General features: G+C 38.9%; 1 protein-coding gene across 1 annotated transcript; it reads right to left on the minus strand.

Moving 5' to 3' along the window:
- Positions 1-680: 680 nt before the first annotated feature.
- Positions 681-10452, minus strand: LOC140946432 (uncharacterized). The gene is made up of 5 exons (XM_073395557.1): positions 10327-10452; positions 9050-9139; positions 6909-6943; positions 2997-3054; positions 681-1717 (listed from the first exon to the last, which is right to left on the minus strand). Exons 1-5 carry the CDS (start codon positions 10397-10399, stop codon positions 1314-1316), a joined length of 660 nt encoding a protein of 219 aa, XP_073251658.1. The 5' UTR covers positions 10400-10452; the 3' UTR covers positions 681-1313.
- Between the last annotated feature and the right edge of the window lie 1271 nt (positions 10453-11723).

The following is an 11723-nucleotide window of genomic DNA, read 5'->3' on the forward strand; positions in this document are numbered from 1 at the left end:
AATTACGACTGAGCATTACCGAATACATACATACATACATACACTTTATTGATGCTCCCTAAGTGGGCTTTTCAGCTCAATAGAATAAAAAAATACAAATACATAAATTAATTGAGAATGTAAATACAATAATATTATAATTACAAAATATATATCAATAATATAATATATCAACTTAATAAAACATTTGCAAGATGACGTCTAAAATTCCTGGGGCATTTTAAGGACTTAATGTTATCATTCAAGGAGTTCCAGAGTTTGGCTCCTCTGAAAGCAAAGGAGCGCTGCCCTGTTGACAGGCGACATAAAGGTATATCCAAAGCACCAGATGATCGAGTTTGTCTATTATGGACTTGAGAACGTGATTTAAACATATCAGCAAGATAGTCTGGAACAAGCTTGTTAATACATTTGTGCATCATAGTAGCGTCATTTAGAATGAGTTTCTCTCTAATAGGAAGCCATTTCAATGATCGCAACCCATCCGAAATATGGTCATACTTTCTTAGTCCCAGAATAATTCGCCCAGCAAAGTTTTGGACTTTTTGTAACTTGTCAATATTGCTGCTGCTGGTATTACTCCAGACAGTTGAACAATATTGGAGTTTACTAAAGACAAATGAATTTATTACTAACAGAAGTAAGTTTAGAAGTAAGAATAAAGAATTGTCGGTGAAAGGTTATAAAAATAGCATTTTATTCATCAATTAACCAGTTGATTAAATGAATCATCGTATATCTACGTTCAAAGGTATCGTTTTGGGGTCGAATAAATCCTGAGCCACGCCAAAATTAGGCCCCTTAAAAATTAGGGGATATTAATTCCAGTTTTCCCAGGCCCTTAACATTGAATTCACTCCCCCAGCACACTGAATGGCCCTTGACGATCAAAGTAATCAATCTATTTTTTGAGGTAGAAGCAACCTTAATCATTCTTTTTTTGAGCGTTTCGTCTCCTTTTTTTTATCCAAGCATGAAAAAGCCAGCTTGACTTTTGCAAGTTTTGGTCCTCTTGCTTTCTATAGATCTTGGTCAAAAACAATTTTTTATGTCGTATTACCGACCCACTTTTTGTAAGACTATGCCACTAGCTTGTTTGATTTTCCATTAACACAATTATGTAGGATTTCATGGATATGGTCTACTAAATCTTTATGGCACTTTCTCTTTAACGTAGCCTAATTGTTGTACATTCTGAAGACTACAAGTTATAGATCGGAATTTAAGAAAATCAGTGACTAGTACTACGAGCGAGCAAATCGATCAAAAAAACTACACAGTTAAGAAAGTGACGAATATACTGTCACATGAAATTAAAAACTATCATTTGTTTCCTCAAATTCTTCAACCGAAGCCTCCACGGGAAGACGATCACTGTGGATGCCATTCGAAACACCCAAATCCCCGTCTATATCGGACCACTTGTTCATCTCATTAAAGATTCGCTCCTTTGCACTGTTGCTGAGTTTGAAAAGAGATCGGAGCTTAGCTCTCTTGTCCACAGGCTCCTCAGTAATGTTGTCCTCAGCCACAGAGCTACCAACCTCATCGTCTAGGTACCAGCAGCCAAGCTTCAGGTCAAAGACTCGCTCCACAAAATCTGCGTATAACTCTAAGCAGCCACCAAAATTGCCCTCTTCGTAGGATACGTTGTAGATTTTAACACAGAAATCGGCCACGCCTATGACCCCACGGCACAAAGGAGGGGGGTTTCTTCCTGCGTACAAAGAAAAGAAAGTATTTTTCCATTTCATGTTCAGTCAATTCTCTCTAGAGAATCAAAGACGGAGAGTGAAGAATGGCATGGGCCATCTCATCCTCGGAGACCCATGGTGAAAGTTTACTATAAGATCGAGAAATTATTTTTTCTGGCCAACCGGAAGCAGGCAATTCAAACGCTTCTGGAACTGGTTCGGTATGAGTAAGTGCTCAGAAGCTTTTCTGGATCTTACAATAAAATTTCACCACGAACATTCTATCGTCTCAACTAGCTGCCCCTGTCCATCTATAAAGAGTTAGGAAAAAATACTGAAAACTGCAGGGACCAGCTCTAGGTGTCCGTTTTACAGGGGAGTCCATCGTATAGAAAATCCAAGAAGGTGACTGAAGAATGGAAACCGACTCTACCTGTACAAAATTTCTCAGGAAAATCCCCGGATTTGCCGCTAATTCTCGAGAATTTTAGACGGGCTTTGTCGAGAAAGGAATTGATTGCTTTGTACCGTATTTTAAGCAAATTTGCAAAGATCCGGGGCGAGTAACTTTCTGTTTTCAATGCATTGATCATTTAATATTATCCATAATAAATGACGTACTGTGAAATTAAAAAAGCCGTGGACAACTAACATATTGTTTGTGGAATGTTATCGAGTTGCGTGAAAAAGGCCACTAGAAGAAAAATCTCAACAGCGAGGACCAAAGGGGATTAGTTTGTGGTTCTGAGGTCTGCTTGTGTCCCGAACACAAGCAGACAGTTTTTATTAGTCAATTAACCTGCAAAGCAACAAACTTTCTTAAGAAGCAAGGAAATGCTTGCTACTTGCTACGCAGGCTGAATTAGTCATACACTATCAATATTAATACTACTGACACTGAAACTGAGGATTTTTTTCATGTCACGCCCTCTCAGCTATCTTACCTAACTTTTCCACGAGTGTACTACTTCTCTCCTTCCCTAATGTTGAGATTCGCGTATATTTGCAAATGGGTGTTACGTGAATCAACATTGGGGTGGGGGCGTAACTGTGACAAGTGTTTCAACAAATGAGACGAGTACTGTAACCTAAGTAATTAGGCTTTCCTAGTGGGAAAGGGGAGAAGAAGCGAAAGGGGGAAGAAAGCAGAAGGGGAGAAAAAGAGTTAAGCCCTTCTCCTCTCTCTTCTTCTCTCCATTACCTTTTCAAATCTCTCCTCCACTAAACTATGGGAAAGGGTTGACTTATTATTAACCTGTTTATTGAGGATCTTCAGGGAAAATTTTAAAAAGCTCATCTTACCAGACAGCGTTTCGTTGATATACACTTCACCATTAACCATCAGAGTAAACCGAATTCCCTGAAAAAAGTAAACGCACAGAAATTGATGACAAAGGCGCTGACAACTCAGTTGATGTACATTACTGAACAAAAATTAAAATCCTAGGTTAAGGGGGTAAACAAAAGCAAAATTATTGCAGCTACAGAACGAATCACAAAGTGATAAAATATAAGAAAGATGGCAATAAATATACACATTAAAATACTCATTCTCTCTGCAGTGTCTATTGTGTAAATGAAGTTCACGCCGGTTTCACTTTTAGGGGGATTCAACAAGCCCTTGTCCGTGCCATCAGTTTTTAAGAATGAATTTTTTTCTTAGACAGAAACGTGGATCTACATTGTCCTCTTTCCAATAGGTGTCGAAATGTTGAAATTTACAACCCTAGTCACTAAATATTCCCGAAACAGAGGAAATTAAGTTATAGTTATTTTCAATCTTTTTTCAATTGACAGGACTCAAGCACAATCGTACATGAATGTCCTTTTACACGGGATCTTTTAATCATTTATTGATTCGGCACTTTTCCTTTGGTGCCAGAGGAACCCCTGACATGCATGCAGATGCAGAACTTAGCGACCTTATCTGCAAAATTGTTTTGTTTTTTTTGTTTCGTTGTTAGTTTCGCTCTTAAGGGTAGTAGTATTGTCCAAAGTAGCTTTGACATTTGATTTAATCTCAGAGTGTGTCCATTCATGAACAAGATTAAAAAAAGTGCAGCAACTGTCCCCATAATAGGGTTTGTTCTTGAAAAGGCTTAAAACGATAACTTCCCTAACAACTTGTCCCTAGCAACATGTCCGGCCTTGCATACCATAAAAACGCGCCATAGTGATAGGCCGCCTTTATTGCGACGAGAAAGGAGCCTCGAACCTGTAAAATCCTTAGCTACAATGCCGGACAAAACTACTTGAGAAAATTTTCCCCATCATGTCCACTTTCCTACGCAACAAAACTATTTCCAAGAGGACGCCTTTGCGGAAAGAAAACCCCTTCCCCCAATTCAATGTTGCTTCCCACAAACGCCCAGGGATCAGGCTTTCTTTTGAATACACAACAACATTGCTTTCAGGGAAAGGGGGAGAGGGAAAAACCGGTCCAGCTACGATGTTTAGAAAAATACTGTCCAAGTATACAATTTTCTCAACAGTTTTGTCCAAGATTGTAGTACGCGAAGCAGTATAAATCAGGAGACTTTACTTTAATCGAGGTCGTGAGACAAATTTTCTGTTCGCTAGTTGAAAAGAATGATAGCGCTTGTAGATTGTATCAATGCTGTCTTTCTTACTCTACAAAGTTCCTTTGGTAACTTATTTTGCGCAAGCAAGGTTTATAAATAAACTGACATTTGTTTTTAGTATCAACTTTTTGGTTTTCTTTGTCTTGTTATTATACTCCCTTTGTGAGAGTTTAAAGTTAATACCTCAATACCATATATACTGTGAAGGCAAGCCGACCTAACCGCATGAATTCACTTCATGTTTCCGACGTTATTTTGAGTGGACTTAAACTTTATAAGCAACTATTAAAATTTCTTATTCACTCCAATATTATTGTTTGGACGAGAAACCAAGTATTGAAATATTGTTTTCTTTCTGGACAAATCAGGCGTAATGCTCCTTTATTTTGACAGATATTACTTCCGATATGTTATCAAGGGATGCAGTTATGCGGAAAAAACTGAACTGAATTAAACAGACAACATGTACGTGTTGGACCATTTACATATTTTAGCTCTTTAGACTGCATTGGGCATTAAGTTCTCAAATGATGAGTTTTCAGTTTTAATTGCAAAAATATATATAGTTTGAAATCTTTAAAATTCTACCTATAAATTCACCAAAATGTTCTAAACATTGCGGATTCGGAGTTAAGAAGTCCGCCTTTAATTCGCTCCAATTGTTTTTTGCTCCCTCAAGGGCGAACAAAGCAACATAAGTAAATAAAAACACAAAGCCAAAAAAGGTGGAATTGTTATTGACTTCGTCCGAGTTTGTGCCGCCAAACAACAAACTCGTTATGAAGTCATGCTCTTTCATTCTGACGGTCCAACTCGCCTTTGCTGTGGTAAACTGCATACCCTCGGAAGAATATGTTAGGCAATTTTTTCAGTCTAGACACAGGAAATTTCTGGGCGGTACGACCAGTTTTGGGTTCGCAGAGGATTCCGTCCCTGTGGAGCACGACGAGTCTACAAAATGCTTGTCCATTTGTGAACAGGAGTGCGATAAGTTAGATGTACCTGAGTATTTAACGGTGAGCGCGGTTTCCTAATTTTAATATAGCTTGTTACTGTTAATGCCATCAATAGTAAGGCGAGGGAGGTGTTTAAAGAGGGAAGAAAATTTAATGAGAGCACTATTAACGAGGTTAATCAAGCGTTATGAGAGCGTTAATTTTCACGGACGGTTAAACTTTTATAAATTTGTGGGCAAATATGAACTTGTTTTGCTTATTTTAAACAAGTCGTCGTTAGGCCTACATTATCAAAAACCAATAGGCGCCCCTTGGAATAAGCACCCTTCTTGACACATGAAATAAATTAAACTTATAGTGCCCCAAAACTGCATTATTTTACGATGTTCAAAATCTCTGTGGAATTATGATAATCAGAAGCCTTGTCCTTTTTTCTTCATTTTTTAACAGAAAAACGCCAGCTTTTTTCAATTTCAACGCAAGCCAGCCGACTGTATTTTCGCATCTACGGTTGTGTTCAACAGAAATGACAAATGCACTTGGCTTTGCTTGTATTTTTTCGACTGCTGCCGTGACTGCAATGCTAAACATTACAAGTGCAGACAAAAATTCCCAGGAGACGATGCAGCCCCGGAGTGCTATCGAGATCACTACGGCTGCATGCATAGATGTCTGCTTGAACACAATCCTCCCGAGAACGTCCAATCTGCGTAGCTACTAGCATTGATGGAGAGGAGTGCCTCGCCGATATATAATATAAACTACAAATTGCACTCAACCTATTTCGGATTACACGTACGTCAATTTTCATCGCCTCTGCACTGTTAAGGTCACAAAGACATGAAGCCTAGTACGTGGAGTTAGTGAACATTGCAACCTTGAAACCTCTTAAGCAGCACTTCGCAGTTGTACTGAGCTTTATATTTTCCAGTTTATTACAGCTGAATATTTCTGAGTTTCAGTATTTAAATGAACAAACGTGTAAAAAAGCCATTCTCATTGATAAAATGCATCCACCCACAAAGGAACCTCGATTTGAAGTAGAACAAAAGATCTTCAATTTACGGTTGATTTTTTGTTTGAAATTTAAAACGTGCGAATCTATTTACTAGTTACTTCCAGTTTTGAAAAACTTGTCGGAATGAAACTGCCCGCTATAAGGATATTAAAACATTTTGTACAAATGCATTGAAAAGTTATTAAATATAACCGTAATAAGTATCTTTAATTGTCCTTGCAACAACATTTGACCAATAGTTAGACGTTAACTCTTTGCCGTCAGTCTTTTTTTTTTTTAGGGAAAAACCGCATTTTGGACCAAATCCTTCTTTTTGAACCGTGTTTCGGCCAGTTAGCATGGGAATAGCTAGAAAAGAGATTTCCAGCACTAAGGACTTAAATTTCTGCTAATTAGATGTAATTAAGCATTCTCGTTCCCAGAGCTTCGATACTTTTTGTCCTGACGCTGACCAAAAGGATCGAAGCTCAATTCTGGTAACGAGAATGTTTTCGCGCATGCGCATGCGCATAAGCCAAGAAGCCAAAAGTTTACTCGGTACAGTTTCCTTCTCGCTTTTTGAGTGGCGAATTACCACTAGAGCACCACTGCTTTTCCCGGAAGAACTTCAGAGGCTTCTATGACTCAAACAAATTTTTAACACAATGGCCGGACTCACCAGTTCTGCTTCAATGTAGGTCAGGTTTGCACAGACTGAAAAAAAAAGAAACACGAGTAATCAGTTTAAACTCAGTTTAGCAGTGCGTGAAGATGTGCCTAATTTTTCAAGTTGCCACTAGTCATCCTGACATACTGCTTTAAAAGTAGTTAGTGTATAATAGAAGCGATTTGATGAGTACTTACTAAATTCAATCAATATTAATTCATTCAACTTTATTCATTTATTCACACAAATAATTTACAACATTCACTATAGCTTCTACCCGCGTATAGAAGAGCCTAATCGAGGCGGGGGAGGAGACACAAATTTAAAAAAAGGAAAGAAAAAAAAAAAGAAATATTTTACAAACAGTACCAGCTGTCGTAAAATAAGAATTATAGTATGAATTAAGCTATTTAAATTACAATGTGAACTACACAGAGAATATGAATTAAGTCGTGTTCCTGAGCTAGTTAAATTTAAGTTGATGCATGATTTTGGTGATCGATTTCAAGATAGTCATCAGATTTAGAGAAAATTTCAAAGAGCCTACTCCTTAGCTTTATCCGAAAGGTAGATTTTGGTTAGTTTCTCATATCTGAGTGTAAAGAATTCCAGATTTTTGGTCCAACTCTTCGAAAAGAACTACGCATTTTTCCAAGCCTTGAGTCTTCGGTGTAGAAATCATCATTAAGAGAACTACTAAAGACTTCCTTTTCGGAGGATATGTTGACGCTATACCGTACAGCTTTTACACCGACATGAGAACCATACCGAATAGGGCCTCTGTTCACACATACATGCAAGGACGGTGATTTCGACGTGATTTCTGTAACGGAGGAAGCTGCCCTTCACAGATATGGAAAGTGGATCGTCCGTACCGATCGGATAGGGTTTTGCCACTCCTCGTCGCAGAGTGAACAGGTTAGCGGAAGTAATAGGTAGGAGAAAAGACTGGAACTCACTGAGACGGAAGTAAATACAGACAAATCTCTCGTAAGAGACCACCCTGTGTGCACGACAGAGTGGTCGCTTACGGGAGGAGGTCGCCTGTGGGAAAAATCATGAAAATGATAGGCTTAGACTTTACTGGTTAACATAATTACATAAAGTTATTACTTAAAAGCTGAAACTTACTAGGCAAATAGAAAATTGTTATTAATTTTATACATTGAATAGCGTATGGAACTGTTTTATAACTTTGTGTATAACATTTTGCATCAATGTTACAATGTACCCGTCGATCGCTTACGTGAAATGGTCGCAGTAAGAGAGTTGACTGTATCCAGAAGTGATGATTAGGATTGAGTGCATCAAACCATCATGGCCAACCGCTCTGGCACGGTGTCCGATGTGTGTGAACGCCTTTGTTCCAGTTCCGTTGCACTGCTCTTCGTACCGTACTGGATAGTTTTTCATGTCGGCATCAAAAGCTAACCGTTATAGTGAGACAAAAAAGCCCCGGTGGGGGGGGGGGGGGGGGGGTGCGGCCCGGCCCCTCATACCCAGACCTGTTTAAGACAAAAATCGCCGATTTTCCTACCCTGTTTAAGATCCAGAATTCCGATGTTTGATGCCCTGTTTAGGACATTTAACCCGAAACCATACCCCGTGTAAGACAATAATAAATATCAAAACTCCTTATTTAATCCATTGGCAATCACAAAACTATGTAAAAAGATACCCTGTTTACGACAAAAATTGATAAAATCGATAGTACAAACATTAACCACAAATTAAGGACTGCAAAGGACCGCAAACGAATATGCCGGAGAACGTAGGATCTATAAAGACCTGATTTTCATGTAGTACGATCAGCATTGCAGTATTCTGCTCATAAAATCGATACCCTGATTAAGACAAAAAATGATTAAATCGATACCCTGTTTACCCTGGCTGGCCGCACGTCCACATTAAGCCCTTACAAGGGAGTACCCCCCCCCCCCCCCCCTCCGGGGATAAAAGCCTAAGAGAGCTGCTGGTGGGGTACAATCTCTGCAATGACTGGAAAGATTGGAACGATACATATTGAATCGACCCCAGTAGCTGGGTAGTAGTTCGTGCATAACAGTTCACAAGCTGAGCCACATTAAGAAGACAGTAGCCGAGTAATGCATTCCGTTAATAATTATTTGACAATAATTCGTTTGCAGTCATACCTGTATAGTTGAATTCTTCAATGTCCACACAGCAGCCGCATTGTGGGAGATTATCCTCAGTGCATCCACAGTATTTGGCGTCAATATTGGCTACAGACAAAAGATACACAACAGTCCAAAGGTTTTTCAGGAGGTGTTCCTGAACTGTTTTCATGCATTATTAGTAAATCTATATCAGCAAAATCTCCTCAATAAGGGAGACAGTTATCCAGTTTACGCCTGTCATTTCTTAAAGCTGTTGATCAGTGCTAAATTCCCTCTAATTGATCAAATCAAGTTTTTAATAACTTGCGTAGCAGCAGGCGCCGGTTAAACGGGCCGCGCGAGGGGAACACGTGAAAGGAAGAGGAGGGTTCCCTCTCCTTGATTTAAAGTTTGCGACTAACACTGTGTTTTGCATCCTTTGTTAATTACCCCCTAAATACGCCCCCCCCCCCGATTCATCGCCTCATTGATCAAGTGCCTTATAAAGAGGATTAATGTCACGAGGATTTTGCTGTTAATTCTCTGCCTAAATTTTATCATTCCATACACAAAATGCTTTTTGGAGTTATGAAGAAGATGTCAGACAACTTTTTTCAAGGAGCTCTAACCATCATATTTTTTTGCTGCTTTTTGCATTTAAAAATTGAAAACGTTTTAATCCATGTTTATCCTTGCCATTCGTAGCAATAAGAGACAGAGAACAGTTTCAAATTGTCCTGGTGCATTAATTTTTGGAATTCAGTTGATGGAAAGACACCATTTAGTTATAAAGGATAGGAGCCCATATTGGGTCTTGTGTTCCAGCAAGGATCCCCAAAAACTGCTTTCATTCGTTGATTCTGAAACGCGACAGGGCATATTCTAACGAGGTGCTTGTCTTAAATTTGCTGTCCGTAAAATCTCTCGCAGCTACCTAAGGTTTACAGGTTATATATTTTTTTAATTCCGGCGTTTTATGGAAATTATTTGACAAACAAATCATTCTAACTTGTTTAACGACCTGCACTGACAAGATGGCTTCCGAACGCGTGACAATCCGGCTCTAAAAAGACCACAGTCGCACCACGTTAACTCCGATTCTCCTTTGGTTTCCTCAATAAAAAAAACACTAATAATTGAAATGTTCTCTTGATTACTGGTTTTTGTTTTATGGTGCTTGTAGGCTATAAGATGGAAATATTGTGCAGTACGTCAGAAGTGAAGTGGAAATCTACATGACGTAGCTCCTGTACATTTCAAACGGCCCCGAAAATGTGTACATAACTACAATTTATAGAAAGGGTTTCTCTTACCAATCCCTTGGTCGTTTGGTTGTGCCGAGTTCGCAAGTCCGGCGAGAAGCACAATAGAAAATGCGAGCAACATCGTCTTGTGGCAAATTAGAGATCTGCAGTGAGTGAAGAAAACTGAAAGACACCGACGCCACTGAAATACGATACTGAATTACCGCAGAGAGCTCTTTCGGAAATCTAATATTACGAGTGAACCCAGAAATAACAGGAAATCTCAAAAATTAATAAATAATTTTTTTTAAAAAAACTCTAGGCTCTCAACTCGAGGGTGTATGTAGGGGAGAGGTAGGAACTCGGGGAGCTCCCATATAAAGGGAACGGGGAGCCGCTTAATCTTCTCGATACGTGAATCGCAGAGTTTTACCCCAGTGTAACCTGCGTTACAGTTTCGTCTGTGCCAGACGTAGTTAATCAATAAACCGATAGCCGATAGTAATCGATATCAATCATTGATGAATATGACTTCCTTATCGATCGATAGAAATCGATAAAGGAAAAAAGTTGTGACGTCGATTGAAATCGATGATTTTCCAATAGAAATCAATAATGATATATTCCAATGGTTAATGATCCCTCGATTTTTCCTAGGTTATAGTGTCTGGTTGAAACTTTAGAAAACGAGCTGAAGTCATTTCATTCCAGTCATTCTACCATATCATAACTTTTGACAAGTGGCTTTTAGCTTTTTACTCATACCTGATCAAGAAAATATAAAGAATAAATTAAATAGAGCATCTGAGGTAACAAAATTACAGTCTCCCGGCTATAGATGTCACTGAAGGTACATATTTTTCAGATCAAAAGAATTTGCCTCAACTCTTGCCCAAGGTTAATACAACTAAACTCTGGCCCTGGTTGTTCAAGAGGCGGACAGGTAAGGTCTCAATTGTTCAAACGAAAGTCGGATAGCGCTATCCAGCTGATAAATCATTATCTAGCAAAAAAAGTTCTTTTTTTTGATAGAGAAGCTTAAAAACAAGATTCGGTCAAGACCGCCCCTCTTCTAAGCTTGTTTGGACATTTTAGGTGAAACAGTGGAACATAAAACAGCTATAAAAAGGCCAAAAAACTCTCATTTTATTATCAGTGATCAGCTACAGTGATCCATCTCGTTACACAGCTCTGGTTATAATATTTTAATAACTTGAAGACATGTAGTCCCAAGTTTAGTTGGCGCAGGAGCCCATCAAATGGAGCCTCCATCTCTCATACAAGCCCTTGGAGTCAACCCTTTCCCGAGATTTATAATTAGAACGGCTCCCAGGGGAGACTTCGCGCGCTTACGGTAGGAAGAGCCAATCACAATGACGAAATCACACTGCTATTGTTCTTCATCAAACAGCAGGAAATTCGTTGTTGACAGGCCAAACACAATCATAAGCTAGTGAAACGTGACT

This window comes from Porites lutea, chromosome 8 (assembly GCF_958299795.1).
Source record: "Porites lutea chromosome 8, jaPorLute2.1, whole genome shotgun sequence".
Classification (NCBI taxonomy): domain Eukaryota; kingdom Metazoa; phylum Cnidaria; class Anthozoa; order Scleractinia; family Poritidae; genus Porites; species Porites lutea.